Here is a 19,593-nt window from a genome sequence, read left to right on the forward strand (position 1 = left end):
CATAACCGAATTGCACCGTTACAGGGGCACCGTCTGGCAGTTATAGTTTACGTCGTTTTTTCTTTTGTTGGAACAAGGCAGGCAGCCTCCGTGTTCTATTTATCTGTGCTTATTAGTACCATACGCAAGAAACATGAAAAAGTCCAAGTCAAGAAAGGGAAAAGTAACTCTTAGAAAAATATTACTCATTTTGGTTGCACGTAACAGCTCTTCCCAGTAGGAAATTAGTAACTTGAGGCTGCTCGCAGATCTGAGGCTTTGAAGTGAGGGGAAAAAAGAGTAGGAGTCATTCCCTAAGCATTTTGATTGGTATATTTTCTGCCCCTTTGTATTTCAAACTGTATATGTAATGCTGAATTTTTGTAAGTTTTTTAGTTAGTTTATACTCTCTGTGCCTAGGGTGTGCTGGCTTGAAAAAAACTATTATAGAAAATGTCAAGCTGTGCCCAGCCAGGCGTGGCTCAGCGGTTGAGCGTCGACCTAGGATCCAGGAGATCGGGGTTCGATTGCCGGTCAGGGCACATGCCCAGGTTGTGGGCTCGATCCCCAGTCGGGGGCGTGCAGGAGGCAGCCGATCAATGACGCATCATCAATGTTTCTCTCTCTCTCTCTCTCTCTCTCTCTGAAATCAATAAAGATATACTTTAAAAAAAAAAAAAGTCAAACTGTAGTGGGTTTGGTCAGTAGTTAGAGCATCAGCCCATGGACTGAAGGGTCTGGGTTCAATTCCAGCCAAGGGCACGTACCTCGGTTGCAGGCTCATCCCCAGCCCAGGTCGGGGTGCGTGTGAGAGGCAACCAGTCAGTGTGTCTCTCTCACATCGATGTTTCTCTCTCTCTCTCCCTCCCCCCCCCCCTTCCACTTTCTCTGAAAAGCAATGGAAAAAATATCCTCGGGTGAGGATTAAAAAAAACAACTCAAGCACACAAAAAAGTGGAAAGCATAGTCCGTGAACCCCTGCCTGCCTGCCACCCAGCTCCACGGCCATGTGAAGAATGGCCGTTCCTGTTTCATCTAACTGGGCTATTTTTACGTGAATCCCAGACACCTTTCACCTGCAGATATTTCAGTGTGTATCTCTAAAAGATAAGGACTCTTAAAAACTATAATACCAAATTTATACCAAAAAAACTTAATAGTAATTATTTTAGTATCATCAAATATTCAGTCAGTTTTTACATTTCCCCAGTTGTCTTACAGTTTTCTTTCCCCCTACCCTTGGTGTATTTGAATCAGGATCCAAATAAGAGTGATCTGTCTCCTAAGTCTCTTTTAACTGATGGGTTCTCCCGTTTTCTTTTTAACACCTTGAAATTTGTTTTTGGAGAAACTGGACAGTTTGTCCTATAGTTTCCCACATTTTGGGTTTTGCTGAATTGTGGGTTAACATGTTACTCTGTCCCTCTGTGTTTCCTATAAACTCATAGGTAGATCTAGAGGCTTGATCTGGTGTGGGTTTTCTTATTTTTTTCATCTTTGATGAGGTGGTGTGTGATTCCATCAGGAGGCACCTAATGTCTGCTTATCTCTCTTGGTATGCTGGCTTTCGAAAGGATCTCCTGGCATGGTCCTTCAGACTTTCCAAATTCGTTTCCCCTAGATTCACATACCTAGCCCTACCGCTATCTGTTGACCTCCATAAAGCAGCATTACAAGGTATTGGTTACCAACGGGTACTTAGAACAGAAGGGCACACACAGTCCCATAACTGAAGTATGTTTGCTGATTGCTGAAGTTAACATGAGCTTAGGACTTTGGAGTTCTCAGTGGAACTAAACTCTCTTGCCAGCGGAATATTTTCATTATATATGTTCCATTTGGTTGTAATTGAATCTGACTTTCTCTATCCATGCTCTGAGTTGCTCTTTTTCAGCCCTTGCCTAGGATTTGCCCAAAGATTTGATTCCACGCACTGGTAGGCCTGTGGGGCCTGGCTGATGTGCTCTTTGGGGGTTACGGCTCTTTACTAATATGTGTTAGGAAAGCAGCCAAGGTAGTGTCTCCTATAGGCACCCTGTTCCCGGAAGACACTGCCATCACCGCAGACCAAGCCACCGTCTGCTCCTACTTGAATATTGCAGTGACCTCCTACCTGGTCTTGTCTGCTTTAGCCCTTGCTCCTCCTGCAGCTGGAGCGATTGTGTTACAATAGGAGTCATGTCCCTTCCTTTCTCAGAACCCTCTAATGGGCTCTAATCTCATGCAGAGTAAACATCATAGACCTTGCTAGGGCTCCAGGGCCTTCTTGTGGACTCTTGTTACTGACTGTCCTTACCTCCTGCTCCTCTCTTCCCTTGTCCCCTCCAGCCACACCAGCCTCCCTGCCATTCCTTATACCTGCTAGGCATGCTCTCACCTGCGGCCTCTGTGCTTCCTTCTATCTGCGGCTAGAATATCCTTCCAGATACCTACATGGCTCCCCTGCCTCATCTTTCTTTAAGTCTTTGCTCGATTGTCTTTTTCCCAGCGAGACTTTCTTACCACCCCAAACCCTCCTCCCTCCTCTGGCACTCTCCATCCCCTTGCCTCGTTTCATTTATTTCTACTGCATTTGTAACCTCCTAACAGATTATGCAATTTACTTAAAAAACAACAACAAACCCAAACCATTGCTTATTGCCCATTTCTCCCAACTAGAAATAAACAGCCCAGAGCACAGATAATCTGTTTTGCTCTTGTTTTCTCTCCATGACTAGAATAGTAGGTGCTCAATACATGTATGTGAACTGTAGGACCACAGATAGAGCAGGGACGGACGAGGCTGAGAGTAGCTGGTGAGCTTCCTGTGCTAAATCTGATTCTAGTTATGAAAATTGACCTACTACACCCATTTTTCATTGGTTTCTTGATTTTTGAGCAGTGCCTCAAAAGCAGTAGGAAGACATGCTTGAAGAGAAAGGCCCTTTGTAGAGTTGTCAGCATGGCTGCAGTGAAACCTGAGGGCCCCAGGCGAGGTGGCTAATGCTGCTATTTATAGCTAAGATTCCAGTATATGTTTTCCAGCCACACTTGCTCCTTTCAGCCTCCCCTGTACGCTCCAGTCTGTCACTCAATTAGCTAATGGCTCCTTTAGTCCCATTATGCATTGTAGGGCTCCCCTGGCTCAGCCATTTTTAAAAAAAAAGAGAATAATGGGGTGTTCTGTTCTCAGAGGTTTAATTTTTTAATGGCCTTGCCAATTAAATGAAAACCTTTTTCCAACTTTTTATTATGAAATTTTCAAACATACAAAAGAATGGAAAGAGTAACACAATGAACACGCAGACACCCTCCACTTAGATCCAATCCTTTTTAACATTTTGCCACATTTGTTTAACCAATATGTGTGAGCCTGTGGGATGTGTGCATTTTCCCCTGAACCATTTGAAGGTAAATTGCAGATATCATGTCACTTTAGTCCTAAACACTTCAGCCTGTTCTCCTATAAAAACAGTTAAGACTAAGTGCAGATATCATTTTAGTCTTCTGAATCTCACAAGAATAAGAACATTTATATATAAAACCGTAGTACCATTCTTGAACCTAAGAAAATTAACAGTAATTTCAGACATTATTTAATATCCAGTCTGGATGCAGATTTCCCCAAGAATATTTTTTTCAAGCCAAGGGTTAGTCAAAATTCACGCATTGCATTTGGGTTATGTTTCCTTAAATCTAGAAGACCCCCCCCCCCCCAATTTCTAAAAAAAACAAACATAGTTAATAACACTGACTTTTTGAAGACTTCAGGACAGTCACCATATAGATGTTCCATATTCTGGATCTGCCTGATGGCTTCCTCACAGTATCATTGAATTTGTTTCTCTGTCCCCCGATTTCATGTACTGGGCTTGATTGGGTTCAGGCTAAATGCTTTTATTTATTCATTCATTCATTTATTTAAAAATATTTTTATTGATTTCAGAGAGAGGAAGGGAGAGGGCGAGAGAGATAGAAACATCAATGATAATAGAGTCATCGATCGGCTGCCTCCCTCACTAGGGATCGAGCCCGCAACCTGGGCATGTGCTCTGACTGGGAATCGAACCACTATCTCCTGGATCCTAGGTTGATGCTCAACCGCTGAGCCACAGCTGAAGGGGCTAAATGCTTTTAGCAAGAAGATTATAAAAGGGATGTATACTTCCCAGAGCAACACATCAGGAAGCAGGTGTGTGTCAGGTCTTCTCCCTCTCAGTGATGCTCAGTTTGATCGTGATGGCAGAGGTGTCTCTGACTCTCTTTTTCAGTAAACAGAACAGTGGAGTGTTATGGTCTCAAAAGTTTAGTTTAAAGAAGAAAGACCTCCCTACCATTGGATCTTTTTGCAAGTCAAATTTGTCTCAAAGCTAACTTCTGAGCCTACAAATATATAACGATTCGTCCCTGTGATGGTTATGTGGCTATCTTTGGAAGATTTTGTGGCGTTTATTGCCGCAACCTGAAAAAGGCTCAGAAAGGTGAAAAGAAGAGTGATTGATTATACAAGAACGAGTTAGACCAAGGAAAATTGGGATTCTTCAGCCTAAAAACAGGAAAGTCAACAGGGAGATAATAAGAGTGACGGCTTATTGGCTTACTGGGCACTGTTTATTTCTTTACAAGTGTCCTCTGAAAAATGTGCTCTTACTGCCCCCTGTTCTACAGGGAGACGATGGTCACATTACGTAATTTGTGTAATGCTGCACAGCTACTAGGTAATAGAACTGGGATTTGAAGCCAGTCTGCCTGGCTGGCACCTGTCTTCCACCTCTGTGCCGTACTCCCTGCTGGGTACTCAGGCACAGGATCTCGGAAGAGCAGAATAGAGAGACAGTCCTTGACTTTTTTTAAAAAACAGTAATAAACATTATTTCATGGTTTCAGTGGGTCAGGATTTGGGAGTGGTTTAGCTGAGCAGTTGGACCTGGGATCTCTCATGAGGCTGCAGTTGATTTGTTGGCTGGGTCACAATCATCTGAAGCCTAGACTGGGGCTGGGAGCTTCTCTTCCTGGGTGGCTCATTTGCCTGGTTGGTGAGTGGTGTTGGTGGTCGTAAGGCCTCAGTTCTTTCCCCCCGCTCCTAAGCTTTTGAAGGAACTTGTTTTCACGTTACAAGTGTTACTTTATGGAAATTTTGGAACTCACCAAGCCCCTCAGTGAAACTGACTGAAAATAGCAATGGAGTGATCCATTACAGGGAAGAAAGGTTAAGGGAAGGGAGAGATGCTTAGGAGAACTTGAAAACCTGAAGGGTAACTGATTTCTACTTTATTATAACAGATCCTTGAATTGATCCATACTTTTTCTTCTTGCTAAGTTCTTAAAGGGCTGTGTCTGTTTCTTAGAGAAATTTGGGCTTTTTAGTCGGGGGAGGTTGTTTCTAGGAAGTGCTCATGGAGATACTTATTTATACATACCCTGCCTTGTTTTAGAAAGCCAGTGAGATAGTTTGTGATAATACAGAGGCAACTAAGAGATAAAATTAAGTGGTGGGTGGTGGGTGGGGAGGGAGGTTGGAGTATGTGGCATTTTCCTGGTCTGGCTTTGTAAGATCTGGGGAAGGCATGGGAAGACTGCATGCCCTTTGGAAATCCTCAGAAACGCTGCTCTCTCTTGGTAATTAGTGAACAGCCCTGACCTGTAGTTTACAGCTCCTGAGCGGTAACTGGATGGAAGCTATTCATTGTGGTTAAGCTTGGTGGTGGGGGTCAGGGGTGTGCATGTAGCAGTTTCCAGCCCACCTAGGGTTTGGGGCTTCTGCCTCGTGCCAGTTTGTTCTGTTTTCCTGCTGTGGTTTCCCAGCTCGTTCTGTTTGCCCACACGGCTGACTTTACCTGGTGTTCTGGGGACCGTGTGAATCTGAGCTGCCTTCCCACCTCAGTCACAGAGCCAGGTGTCGACTGGTCTCTCTTTCCAGAACTAACCCATGGCCATGCGACTAGGGGGCTGACTTGTTTTTATTGAACTTTTATTGTTTAAAAACTTTTTCCTTATTTCAAAGTGAAACATTTTCAGGGTTGAAAATAAAAAACAACAACACTTTGAACACAAATAAGAAAAAAATAAGCCCCTGAAATTGTTCATCTAGAGATGACTCCTGGCGACACTTCCTCAGGGTCTCCTGACCAGTTTCTTTTATTTTTGCCACTCTTATTTATGTGGGTAGGGGGATGCTGCTTGAAAGAACCGCTTTATTCCTCTGTATGCCTTCAGTATCTCTATTTTTTTCTTATGGTCCTGAAGTATAAGCAAACACATAAGTAATGTAGAAATTATGTAGTTAACCTAATAATCTAAAATGTTTAGAAAAGAAAGAATACAGCCTTCCCCACCAGCCTCATACAACAGTGATAACAATGAGACATATTCCTTTCTGATCTTTTTTCCATGCCACAAGACAGATTTGAAGATGCAGTGAAATGTTGCCAGGGGAGTCAGAGTAGGCGAAGTGAGAGCTTATAACTTACAGAATCTTAACTCTGGGTGCATTTGCTTTCTTCCATCCATGTTGTTTTTTGTGTCCAACAGTGGAGAACACACAGCTGACCCTGAACCTGCAGACAGAGAACAAAGGCGGTGTTGTCTCGGGCGGTGAGCTGACAATTTTCCTGGACGGGCCGACTGTTGATCTGGGAAGCGTGCCTAATGGCAGTGCCGTGACAGACGGTAAGTGCTGCCCTGTTCCCCGGGGGTGGGGTGGTGGGTAGGGAGGTGCCCAGAGTTTGGTTCTCTACCAGGCCCCTGAGTTTGGGTATGGCTCAGCCAGCCCTGGCCCATAACTAGCCCTGATTCTTTTTAGTACCCATAACGTGATCAAAATCATGACATGATTTTACAAGGACAGCTTTCTGATAAAGGACCAAAATAAACGTCAAGTCTTTATAAGTGTGTTGTTTGGTTTGAGAGGAGAGAAAAACATCTTTTCATCACACATGGGCTTTGGAAAATAAAATGTGTTTATTACATGTTACTTGGGCCTATTTTTCTTCACCCCAATACAGTTAACCTTCCTGGGGATCTTGAGGGTGCCTTTTATGAGGTGCTATTGGTTGGGAAAGAGGACTCTGTGTCTTAGAGATTCTCACTAGCAAAATACAGACAGAAGCAGGGAATTTGAAGAGTGTTTCCTGGTCTGCCCTGAATGTAGGCCATTTGTTTTTTTGATCTGGTCTGAAATTAGTCACCTTTGGATGTAGCAGGAAATTATCTCATGAAGTTGGAGATGGGTTGGGTTTCTCCATAATTTTTCTCGTTAAATGAGATGTAACTAAGGTACTTTCCAGGCCCGAAACAGACTTTCTGTAGCTTCAAGGGGGTGAAATTTGAATTCTAATTCAAGGGCACCTGGTGAATGGTTGACTCAAGAATCCTCCCTCAACTGAACTGAATGGTGTGTGGGTACTTTTGGTGCATGGAGGAAAACAGCACATGCATAGATAATTGAGCACCTAGTATGTACTAGATCTTAGACCAGGTGCTAGCTAGATGGCAGGGGCAAAATTCACTTGGAGTCTCCTCCAAGGAGCTTATAATTTACTTGGTGGGGACAGGGGATGCTAGACATCAAATGAGTATACCCACAAATAATTTTGTAACTATAATTGAGTCAAAAGCTAGGAGGGAAAGATAGTGGGTGGTATGAGATTCTTGTACTTTAGGGAATCTCATCTAAATTGAGGTGGGGGGGGAGCAGGGAAAGTTTCTCTGAGGAAGCTGAGACCTGCTTGGAGTATAAGGAGTTTAGATAGGCCAGGGTGTGGGTGTGGGTAAAGGAGTGGCTGAGTCAGAGGTAGAAGAGTCCCATGTGCAGAGGCTCTGAGGTGGGAGTGAGCTTGGCCTGTGGAGGGAATAGAGGTGGCCGGAATGGCTGGATTGTGGGGAGCAAGGAGAGTGGTGGGAGGTGAGGCCACAGAGGCAGGTCGGCTCAGATCACACAGCCTTGAAGGCCTGGGTAAGGATTTTGAACCCCATCTTAAGAAGCAGGAAGCTATTGAAAGGTTTTTAGCAGAATAGTATCATGCTTTGATTTTTAATTAAATCTGGTTTGGCTTTTTAAAAGCTCTCTGATGGCGACATGGAGAAATGCCCCAATTCCTTGCCCCTACTTTGCATGTCAGCATCTTTTCTCTGTTTCACATGGGTGGCTGAAGTTCATGTAATGTGTAAGTCCATGCACGTGCTTGTCAGTGCCTTAGGCATTCTTGAAGGTCTTGGAGGAGAAGACCTGTTTCCCAGGTTTGAGCCCCTCTGTTTCGTGGCCCTGGCCAGGTCTCACCTGGCTGCCCCTATTCTTTCTCCTGTTGGCGGCTGCAGCCTGCTCGACTCTCTGTGCCTCAGTGGTGAGTAACTAACACACGGGTGAGCTCTGTTCCTGTCACCACATCTCAAATGAGTTGAGCTGCTCAACATTTCTGTCTTTTCTTGTGATGGATCCCCTTTCTAGGATCACAGCCACCTTCAAGAGAATCCAGTGGGACGGCTGTCACCCCAGAGAGCCGGCACCAGTCCCCCAGCACAAACTGCTTTGGAGGGAGATCCCGGTAAGACCCCTGTGGAGGAGGAGGAACCTGGACGATGCTTAGAGCCATTGAAAACATGCTGGCAAGTGACGAGGAACGATTTATGTTAGAAACTGGTGGACATTTCCAGAGAGCTTATAACTGACTCGCTGTGTTAAGGAGGCCCAGAGGGGAGTACAAAACTCAGGATTCCCGGAAGGGTCAGGGGCTGCTTGTCAAAGGTTGGAACTGGCTAAGTTGGTTATTTGGATAAGAGGAACTGGCGAACAGAACTTCACTACTTTTTTATACATCAGGTGCAGTGACCACAGTTACCCTTCCAAGATACACACAGAAATGCTTAGAGCAATGCTTCTTTGTGTGTGACATTTTCTCTCTGTCTGTTTCTACTTTGGGGGTTGGTTAAGACCTCCCGTACTTTGAGTCTGAGTTATATTATATTTGTTACACGTATCACGGATGACATAATTTTATTTACCTACATTCCCATCTTACACCTGGGTTAATGGTGCAAACTCATTTTCATGGCAACAGAATTCCCAGACAGAAGAATAGTTTTAAGTGTATTAGGGAGATTGGGAAGGGATTGGGAGCCTATTTTTACTGTTTATTACAATGTACAAAATCCCTAGACATTTTAAGGAGAAGAACCATATGAATGTAGTGTGAAAATCTTTGTTAATCTGTGGAGAGTAGGCTAATAACTGGTAAAATCTTCCCAAATAAGTCCTAGGACATGGGGAAAAATGCTTGGAGAAGACGTATGATTTTAGCCAATACCCACAACGTCTGGAATGGATTCCTCTGAGGACAGCCATCAGCCTCTCTGGACTTGGTTGCTTTGAGGATTTGTGAGATTTCCATGCTTGGCAGGTGTCAGGAGCAAGAGATGGTTGGGTGTTTGGGTCTTTTGTCTATAGAGTCATTAGAAGCTGAGGTGCTGTTTCCCTGTCTTCTTTTCTCCAAGTGCCTGCAGATGTGTTCCCCACGCGCTAAGGACTGGTCTCCCATTTCTGTGACTCGCTAGGTGACTTATGGGTTGGGATAAATAGTCAAGTCTCACAGCATTAAGGACCGACAATGTAACTGTCAAATCTATGTCCAGCAAGGAGTGATGGGCACCCAGAACAAGAGAAAACAGAATCTCTTCAGTGCCAAGTAGCTGGCAGAGAGAACACCTCAGCATTTCACTCTCTGAGATTGATGTCGTCTTAGCTTTGGCACTGGTAACCGCCACTTTGGCCTTAAAGCTGACTTGGAAAATTTGTGTCAAACAACTGATACATTTATTTGGAGCTGGAAGGCAGAGTCCAGCTCTTAACAAGTTTGGACTTAAGTTTTTGACCTATTTATTGCTCTCTGAACTTCTGTAGTTTTCAGTTAGACCCTGAAATTCATATGCTGTATCCTGATAGCCCTTCTCTGTTATTTGTGTTGAGGATTGTTAACTATTAAAACAGCAGCCAGACTTCAACAGAAAATCAGATGCAATTTTGCCATGACACGTGGTAGACACACGGTGCTAGTTAATTATTGGTGGGCAAAGTGCCCTCCAGCTCAGGAGTCCTCCTTCTCTGTCTGCCTAGCCACTGCAGCATTTTCCACGCGTGGCCTCTGAGCTTTCACAGGCCTCAGCCATCTAAGTGTTTATTCTGTGTTCGCATGCAACCATTCAGCAGCAAACACTTTTGAAAGTATCACCTGAAGGCAGTATCTTTTGTGTCCCTAAGAGCCCCTTTCCCCATTGCCACTGGTCATTGTGCACACACCGGCAGCAGCAGGGTAGTTGGCTGGATAAGAGTGCTCCCAGTACAACTTAATATGGGGTATTGCGCAAGTCACTAAACCTCCTGGTGCTTCAGATTTTTCAGGTGAAAAAGGAGATATTACCTGCCTCATGGGGTCATTGTAGGAATGAACCGAGATGAGGTATGTCAGCCTGAGGGCCGTGCACACTGGGAGTGCTCAGTGAAAGTGTGTGTAGGGGTTCTGTGCTCTGGAGACTGTCTGTTGCACCCCCTTCTCCTCCCCTCCAACCTGGGGAGTGAGGCATTGCTGATGTGTTCACATCAGTTAGGAGGGTGATGAATCAAACCTTCAGGGTTCAAGGACAATCCTCTGCTGTCCTTGGTTTGCCAGGGCAGAGAGAATGATGGGCTTCTGTCTGCTGCCTCCCAGACTAAATATTTAGCTTTCACTGTCTGAAGGGCAGGTTTTGCTTGGACTTGGGTGCTATTTACCATGATCAAAGGTGCTCTGACGTGCCGTGAAGGTGAAGATTGCAATGTCAAAGCAGCCTTTTCCTCTCCCTTTCCCCTGCTGTCTCAAGCCATAGAGCTGGAACCGTGTAAGAGTTCTATCTCAGGGGTTCACCCACTAAGGTTCATCTAGCAAAGGCACCTTTGCTTGCCGATCAAGGCCTCAAGGCTCCATCTCTCAGTGAGATCTTGCCCATTGTTTAATACTAATCGAGTGAAACAACTCCAGTTATTTTATCATCTGGTCTGCCACATGGAAACCAGCATGGGTTTACCACCAATAATTCATGTGGTGTAAATTTATTTGCAGACAGACCATATTAGTACATAGTCAGTGGGTCTGGTTGATTGAAGAAAGAGTTAACATCATAAATTGTTGTCTAGCCCTATGATGAAATACTGCCCCATAGTAAAAATGAGTCCAAGTAAGTTACATTAATATGGTGGCATCTCGGAAACATAACATTGAACAAGAGAAGCAGGTCATTGAAGAAAACATACAGTGTGATGTAATTTTTATAAAGTTGAAAATATAAAATTAAACCATATATTTTTTTAAGACTACCTTCACAGGTAGTAAAACTATAAAACATGGAAGGGACTAATTAACCCTGAATTCAGGAGAATGTTTATCATTGGGGAGGTGGAGAAGGGTATAATGTGGAAAAATCACACAGAAACTTCTAGGTACTGGGAATCTACTTCTTAGGCTGGGCGGTGGGTACCCGAGTGTTCATCTTATTGTTCTTCTTTAAACTGAATATATATTTAATATATTCTTTTGTTTATATGGTACATTTCACTGTAAAAAATAAAAAAGAGTCACATACCCACCTCAGAAAACTGAACTGCGATGGAGAAATTGTTTGCTACCAAGGCAGGGGGATTTTAGAACCTAAGATTTCCCCAGGCTCCGTAATGACCACTGATTTCTGTTTTGCCCAGTTTCTGCACGTAGCAGTGTAGCTGATGATTCTGAGTCAGTATTCCACACTGGCATTGCGTTCCTGTCACTTAGAAATCTCAGGCCTGAGAATTTAGTTGGGGAGGTGGGGCAATGGGTTCCAAACGAAAGCTGGTCATTGCCAGGTAATGTGTCAGAACAGCACTGATCTTGGTGGCCTGAGAGGGCTGGTCTAGCACCATTTGGTGTTTGATTGGAGTGGGTGGATGACAGGGCACACGGAGGATTCTGTCTGTTGGTGTGCCACCCTGCCCTGTGTTCTCAGCCAGTGTTCTATCTCAGCAGTGGAGAGTGCCCACGCTATCACAGAGCCCCCTGGGAGAGTGTGTGCTAGTTGGCATGGGGAGTACCTACCACACCCTTTAATAATCCCCCAGTGCTTATTTTATTTTGCGAGAATGAGGGCTGGCTTTGGGAACCGTGCCTAAGTCAATCCAGGTTTCGAAGATCTAATAATGTGTGCCTGGTATGGTGCGCACATTGCACAGGGCTTGCCTGAAGCACTTTCTGCAGCGAGTTCACAGTCTTCATGATACACAAGATGTGTATGAAACAGGCAAATAAAACTGTGAGTGCTGGGGGAAGCTCAGAGAGAAGAAATCAGTGGAGTGGGAAAGATTAAGGTGAGAGCGGGGTGGGAGTTTGTAGAGAGACTGGTGTCCATCGTCCGTTGTTCAGTGCAGTACCTTAGGGACTAGTTGAGGCAGCTAACTCGTGAACTTAGAGAAGCTAACAGTAGGGTGTACATGGAGGGGAAAAGAACCCAGCCAAGGGGATCCATGCTGGTGCTGGCAGCTCTGTTCAGAGTTACTCTTAGGTTAGAAATAGTTGTGAAATTCCAGACTGAAGAGTGGAAAGCCAGCATGTCTGAGTCCCTCTGTTGCTGGCTGATTGTTCATGACCTGTCATTCCCCCTCCTCCCTTGCTATTATGTGAAATCAGGGCGTGAAGGTGAAATCAATTAACAGATGGAACCTGTAGGATTGTCTCCTAGCGATGCTGCTGCTCCAAGCTCAGCCTTAAGATTTCTTCTGACTCGAATAACTTGCTCCTCAGTCTAGAGTCCCTGTAGATTTTCCAGTCATATAAGGAAATGGTACAAAAAAGTGGAAGAATGCTCTGATTTTGCTTTTAGGTTCATAAAGTTTTTCATTAATAGGTCTGAAATTTGTAAAAGGGATCTTGGTGAAGAAACTGTATGTAGGGGCTTAAATGACTAATTTTCCTGTATGGATTTAAGTTATTTTTTGTATAGAAGTATATGTGAACGTGCATGAACGTGTGTGTATGTGCTTGGTGAAGGGCTGGGGGCCTTAAATTTGCCTATGTCCATCATCAGCTGTGAGTGTTGGCCAGTGTTGGTTAGAGTCTGTGTTTTAACAAATTTCCCCCGACCCAACCCCATGCTTTTGTTACATGTAAAAGTTTCAAACCTCTTATGAGAAAATTTTCATCTTCTTTCCCTTTTTGTCTTGCTTTGATGAAAGCATATCAAGTTTATTGACTCCTTTGCCTTGGCATTAATGACCTCTAAAGATTTAAAAGAAGTATAATCTCGGAGACTTATAGAGCCCCAAGGTCTCTGGTGAGCTCTAAATAGCTCATCAGCTGTGTCTGCAGACAGCGTAGCCCAGAAAGGAAAGAAAAATAAACTCAACCAGGCGTGATTCTGCTGGGAACACTGCTGGGAGTCCTGGGAGGCCCAACGGGTATTGGGAAGCAAAGCTAACCGGGAAGGAGGGACAGGAACTGAGCCTCTGAGCGCTGGGCCACTCTCTCAGTGATTGTTGGCCACCAGTGACTCCTCCAGTTAAGATGACTCAAGGCTACTTGATTTGGAACTTCAGCTATTTGGAGATGTCACCCTGTCAGCATGAAACTCAGTTGAGCACCTTTAGAGTTTTCATTGGGCCTTCCACCCAGCGGCTTTTATTTCAAGTCTAGCTGTTACAGCCTCATTGCAGTTGCTGGGGAAAGAGGAAGGAATCGGAGAGGAAGCCTGTAAGTCATGAGTTCATTCAGCGATAGCTAAGACAGTCCCTGTCCCAGGGAGCCTGCGGCACTCTCCCGAGCAGTTGGCTTGTATGCGCCAGGACTGAGACTGGACAAGAACCCTGCTGTATTCACAGCCAGCTATTGAAAAGTAATCATGGAGGCTAATTACACATTTGTTTGTATGCTAATTTGCTAATTTTTTACTAATTGAACTTGCACATTACACATTATTGTACATTTTTTTATTCAGGTCTGTTTATTTCATAGGTATTTATTGATCATTTCTTCTCTATGAGCCAAGAGAGGTGTGGTGTGTGCCTGAAAGGTGGTGAGAAACTTTTTCTGAACTCCGAGAATGGAGGGCAGAAATCTGCAGTTGAGGCTGTATTTGATCCAGAAACCTGAGTGCCAGCCTCTGAGCTAGGTTGTGGTGAGAAAAAGATAAAAATGCTCCCTGACATCATGGTCTGTGACATCTAAGTAGGAGACAGATACATAGGTGACAATCTCCTCTGGCAGGAGGCAGCTGATTGATGTTTCTCTCCCTTTCTCTCTCTCCCTTCCTCTCTCTCTAAAAAATCAATAAAAAAATCTCTAAAAAAAAAATAGTACCAAGACATATTTGGGGGCAATGGAAGTGTTCTGTGTCTTGATTGTTGATTGTGGTGGTGTTAACATGATAAAATGTTACATTTGTTAAAACTCATTAAAATGCACCCTTCGTGGTAAAAGGGTGATTTTACTATGTGTAAATTATACCTGAATTTTAGAAATCATTCTCAGAAATCTGTTTTGACATTCGCTTAGCTAACCCAGCTTTCTTTTGTTTTGTGTTTGCTTGGCATAGTTTTCCCCCCATCCATTTAGTTTCAGCCTTTTTGGTCCTTATATTTTAGATGGTGTTGCTTGTAGCAGCATTTAACTGGATTTTTAAGAAACCAGTATGGTAACTTCTGTCTTTGCACTGTCGTGGTTAGTTCATTTATGTTTCTTGTGATTTTTCATGTATTTGGAGTTCTTTTCATCCTCTTGCCTTTTAATGCCTGTCTTACGTTCTTTGTGCCACATCCCTAGACTAACTTTCTACATTAAGCCTATGTTTGGCCTGCCTTTTCTCCGTCTTGATGACTTGAAGGTTTCTTTGGCTCACCGATTCTTTGAAAATGGAGTGTAAAATTCTGCATCTGATGGTGTAAAGAGAATAAGAATAGTCCACTGGCTCCCTGTCTGAAGGTTTTCTGTTTGGCTTTCCTCTGAGTTTTATAGCATGTCTGTGTGCTGGGTCTACTTTGTGTGCTTACAATATGGTCTTTGTAGGTACAATTTTTTAAAGACAAAATGACAAAAAAATTTTAAACGATATTAGTGAAAACCTAGAGTAGGATCTGGTGTATATAATTGTTATTTTGTGAAGGAGAAGGGGAGATCAGGACCAGGTTGTTTTTGTTCTTTCGTTGTGTGAGTTTTTAATTTTACTTAAAATTTTTGCTTTTAAAAAGTTTTTAAAAAGCTTTCTTTTAAATCAAGCTATACCATTTTGTTTACACTTAGAAAAAAATAATGAATTGAGGAGTTACTTCTTCTTCCGTTTACTTTTTGGGGGGGTCAGGGGTACGGTGCTGAGTTCTCAAACACCATGTCAGAGGCGCCTGTGCCTTATTCATCTTTGTGTCCCTAGTGGGGCCTCGATCAGTTCCTTGCTGCATGTAGCAGCAGCTCAATAAATATTTGTTGAGATGAAAGAGTCTTGTGTTTCTGCTCCTCGTTTGCCAGAACTTTGGGGTAGGTCTTGCTACTGGTTTACATTCCTTGGCGCCCGGAAGCAATGGTTTCAGGGGCACAGGGTGTAGGGAGACTTTTTATCAGGACTTCCTTGTGCTTTCCAAGGCTTAGCCTAACTGCCAAGAACGTGGTGGGTTCCCACTGCTTGCTCAGTCTCTCCTGTTTCATCTGTTTTTTTTCTTCATGATTTATATTTCCATATGGAACCCTTTTCATGGGCTATTCTTTTCAAATATGTGCAGCTTTTAAGGTAAACATTGGAATTAGAGATAAGTTGCCATGTAAATACATCTTGTTTGGAAAAAGAATGTGTAAAGTCCGTGTACCAAAGCTCTACCAGAAAAGAATGTTACCCTCTAAGAACAGTAATATCTCACTCATAGATAGTTGTTCCAATTCCCAAGTGATGGTTGAATCTTAAAAATGTGTCTCGTAAAGGACATTTGGATCACAGAAATGTCCCTGTGAGAGGAACACTGATTATCTAGGGCAATGCCACAAGTGTATAAACTCCTCTAACTAGAGTGAGATAGGGTGATCAGCAAGAATTTAGGCTGAGGCTATTACCTAACTATATCTTTGAAAGTTAATATCTTATGTGGAAATTGACATTTATTTGTATTGAAAGGATATATCAGTTTTCTACTGATGTGTAACAAATCACCACAAACTTAGGGCTTAAAACAACACCATTTATTAGGTCATAGTTCTGTAGGTCAGATGTCTGGCACCGTGTGGCCAACTGGATTGTCTGTTCAGGGTCTCACAAGGTCAAAATCAAGGTGATGGTGGGGCTGAGTGCTTATCTGGAAACACTAGGGAAGAATTTGCTTCAAAGCTCATTCCGGTCATTAGCTGAATTCAGTTACTTTTGGTTGTGGGACTGAGTTCCCATGTCCTTGCTGACTGTCAATCAGGGCCTCTCTCAGCTCCTTAAGCGACCTACATTTTTTCTCATGTGTCCCCCCCAATCTTCAAGCCAGCAAGGGTGTGTCAAATCTCCCTCACACTTCAAATTTTTCTGATTTTCTCTTCTGCCCTCCACATCTGACATCTGCTGGAGAAAGTACTCTGCTTTAAGAGACCATGTAATTAGATAAGGCTTGCTTGGATGATCCTTTCTTGAGGTCAGCTGTGCCATATAACATAACATAATCAAGTGTGTGACATTTAATCATATTCACTGGTTTTAGGCACTGGGGTGGGGTAGCACCACAGAAGATATCTCTCTCAATTCCCATGTTTAATCACTTGCCTAGTCTTTACTGTTGGAGGGTGCTTGAAAATTATAGCTAGAACAACAACAACAACAAAACCCATGCCAAATAAATTTGGTGGGATTTGGAGGTTGTCTTGCAATTTTAGTATTGAGCATGTGGGCACAAAATGAGTCTAATTAAATTTGTATTTATTTTTATTTCTAGGCCCTGATAAAGAGAATAGTTTCATATGATGCTTAGGGCTAGCCTTTTTGGAAAACGACAGCTCTGACACTTGCTAATACCTGGTAGATCATGGGCTCCATCCTGTGGCATGGATTTCATTCTTTAAAGTGTTGGGGGGAGAAAGGGTGGAGTGACTGGATTGCAAAGGACGTGGGAGGTCCTAGAGATTACAGGCCCAAGAGTGCTTTTGAACTTGGTAGCTTGCTGCTTTTATTCATTCAGGAAATATTTTTATGTACCTACTGGGGGGGCCAAGTACATGCTGGGTGCTGGTTCTATGAAGGTGCACCGAATAGACATGGACCTTATTGGAGATAAACATTACACTAACCCACAAGCAAATAAATAATTACAATAGAATTGCCATAAAGGGAAAGATTGGCATACAGTGTGAGAGGATGCAAGGGAATTTACTGTAGCCTGCGAGATGAGGGACATTTAGACCAAGTTTTGGATGAGGAGCCAGCTGGAAGAGTCCAGAGAAGGGTATGCCAGGAGAGTAGATCAGCAAAGGCTCTGATTTTCCTCAGGAGTTTGGAGGGATGTTTTGAGGAATGTCCATTGGACATTTTCTTTTTGGAGCTTGTGAGTTGTTGTGTCAAAACACTTAGAAATAACGCCTCAGTATACTGTCATCCTCTGTACCTGCCCTAATATCCGTCACCCTCAGTCCTTCAGGATCCTATGTCGTCCTTTCTGGCCTGGGTCTGTAGCACAGGGGTGCTCTGAGCTGGCCTAGGTTCAAACAAGATGCGATGCCAGTAGGAAGAAGTTTGGAGATACATTCCTGGCCCACCTGTATAAGCTGGAGCCCCATGCAGATTCCAACTGTAAGTCAGAGGAGGTTGATGGCCCCTGATGCTCGTGTCATAAGCTGGATAGCATCCTATGCCCTTGTGCCATCTCAGGCCATAGGACAAATAAACCAGGTGCTGCTGTCTATGTTTAAGAAATCTCTAAGTCATCAATTGCTGCACCCAGGAGGGTGGGGTAGGATGAGACAGTGAGCACTGCCCCTGAACTTTAGCTGTCTTTCAAGTTTGTTTAGAAGGGTGTTCGAGCATTCCTTTCTTTTTCCCTTGGGGTGGAGAGGACAATTGGCATCTTTACTTAATTGATCTTTTAACCCATGAATGTGATATATCCGTTTCTTAAGGTGACTTTTAACTTTTTTTGTGTGCTCAAGTTTAATTTTTCATAGACCAAACATTTATATGATACCATAATGAATATAAATAGTAAGAATAACTTTAATTCTAGATTCCGAAGCAAAATTTGAGTATTCTTTACAATTTAACTCAGAATGCAACCTGGAATTAGATTAGATGAGTCAAATTTTATTGTATATTTTCTCTTAAGATGAATTTTTTAGTCTCATAAAGCTGCCACCATTGGGAGGATTGCTCTGTACTCCAGGCTGGGCAAAAGTAAGTCATTTGTCTTTCTGTAACGGAGAATGGAGTTGGCAGCCGTTTTATTTTTACCTTTCCTGTCATTTCTGAGGCTGGCAGCTGGAGGTAGGGTGTGGAGTGGAGCCATAAATTACCCTTGGAACAACTAGAATGGTCCCATTTTAACTCAAAATTGCGCCTTTCCCTTTTCACCTCTCCTTTTTGTCCCCCTCTGTATATATATTTTTCCCTAATCCACGTTTGAGTGAGGAGGAAGAATTGAGGAGGGTGTAGGTGGGAGTAGGTTTGCTTATTGATGCCTCTCTGAATGGTGGAAACCGTTTCTTTTCCCATCACTGCTTCCCAGTTCTTCACCATGCTTCTATTTTAAGTGCCTGTTTTTTGCTGGTTCTGTCTTGCTGGAAACTGGCCCAGCCTCACTCAGTTTTGTTTCCATGCTGCTATTAAAAGACAATGCCCAGTTAAGAGGCCTCAGAGGAGGGGTGGGAGCCGCCCTCTTGGGTCTAGTTATCCAGGCAAATATCGCTGCATTGGAATGTGAGAGGAGTTTAAGTTTATTAGGCAATCTTAACTTTTGCATCTTTTTTTTTTTTTCTTTAATGGGGGAAAACCCACTATTACTTGTTATACCCTGAAACTTCTTTTTTGCTGAGCTCGAAGACCAATAGGGCTGAATTGAGGTCAAAGAGCCTCCCTTTCCTATCCTGGGCCTCCTTTCCCATAATATAAAAATATGCCCGTCATTGGTATCTGGTCTGCCATGAATTCTTGACATTTGGGAGAGATGTGCCCCCAGTCTTTGAAGAATCCTTACATTTATTAAGAGTACTGAATATTGCCTAAATCACATTTCATCAAGGTTCTTGTTTTGTGTGTGTGTGTTTTAAAGCATATTCTCACACTATAACTTACCTGCCTTTTAAAACCTTTGCTCATGTGGTGAACTGTTTTGTGGTGGCTGAAATACACAAATTGCTTTTAAAAATTAAGTTAGGTTTGTAGAGAGGTATAATTTATCTATAGTAATATTCACACTATGGAGTGTACAATTCTGTGGGTTTTGACAAGAGCATGTAGTTTGGTAACCATGGCCATATTCAAGATATAGAAATTCTTGAAAGGCTCCCCAGAAAGTTCCCTAGAATTCCTTTGTAGTCAATCCCTCCTTCTACCCCCAGCCACCGGCAAACAGTGATCTGTTTTCTTTCTCTACAGTTTTGCCTCTTCCTACATGTCATAAAAATGGAATGCTGTATA

The 19,593-nt window shown here is 43.2% G+C and overlaps 1 protein-coding gene across 4 annotated transcripts in view; it reads left to right on the top strand.

Annotated features, from left to right (window-relative positions):
* Positions 1-19,593, top strand: part of WWP2 (WW domain containing E3 ubiquitin protein ligase 2) — a 108,381-nt gene that overhangs the window by 34,919 nt on the left and 53,869 nt on the right. For all 4 annotated transcript variants that reach the window (XM_081118394.1, XM_081118395.1, XM_081118396.1 and 1 more), the window contains exons 5-6: positions 6,490-6,627; positions 8,405-8,501. In XM_081118394.1, the coding sequence (XP_080974520.1) occupies positions 6,490-6,627; positions 8,405-8,501 (235 nt within the window). The remainder of the gene's footprint in view (positions 1-6,489; positions 6,628-8,404; positions 8,502-19,593) is intronic.

The sequence above is a fragment of the Miniopterus schreibersii genome (genome assembly GCF_964146895.1).
Source record: "Miniopterus schreibersii genome assembly, chromosome: 18".
In the NCBI taxonomy this organism is placed as follows: Eukaryota; Metazoa; Chordata; class Mammalia; order Chiroptera; family Miniopteridae; genus Miniopterus; species Miniopterus schreibersii.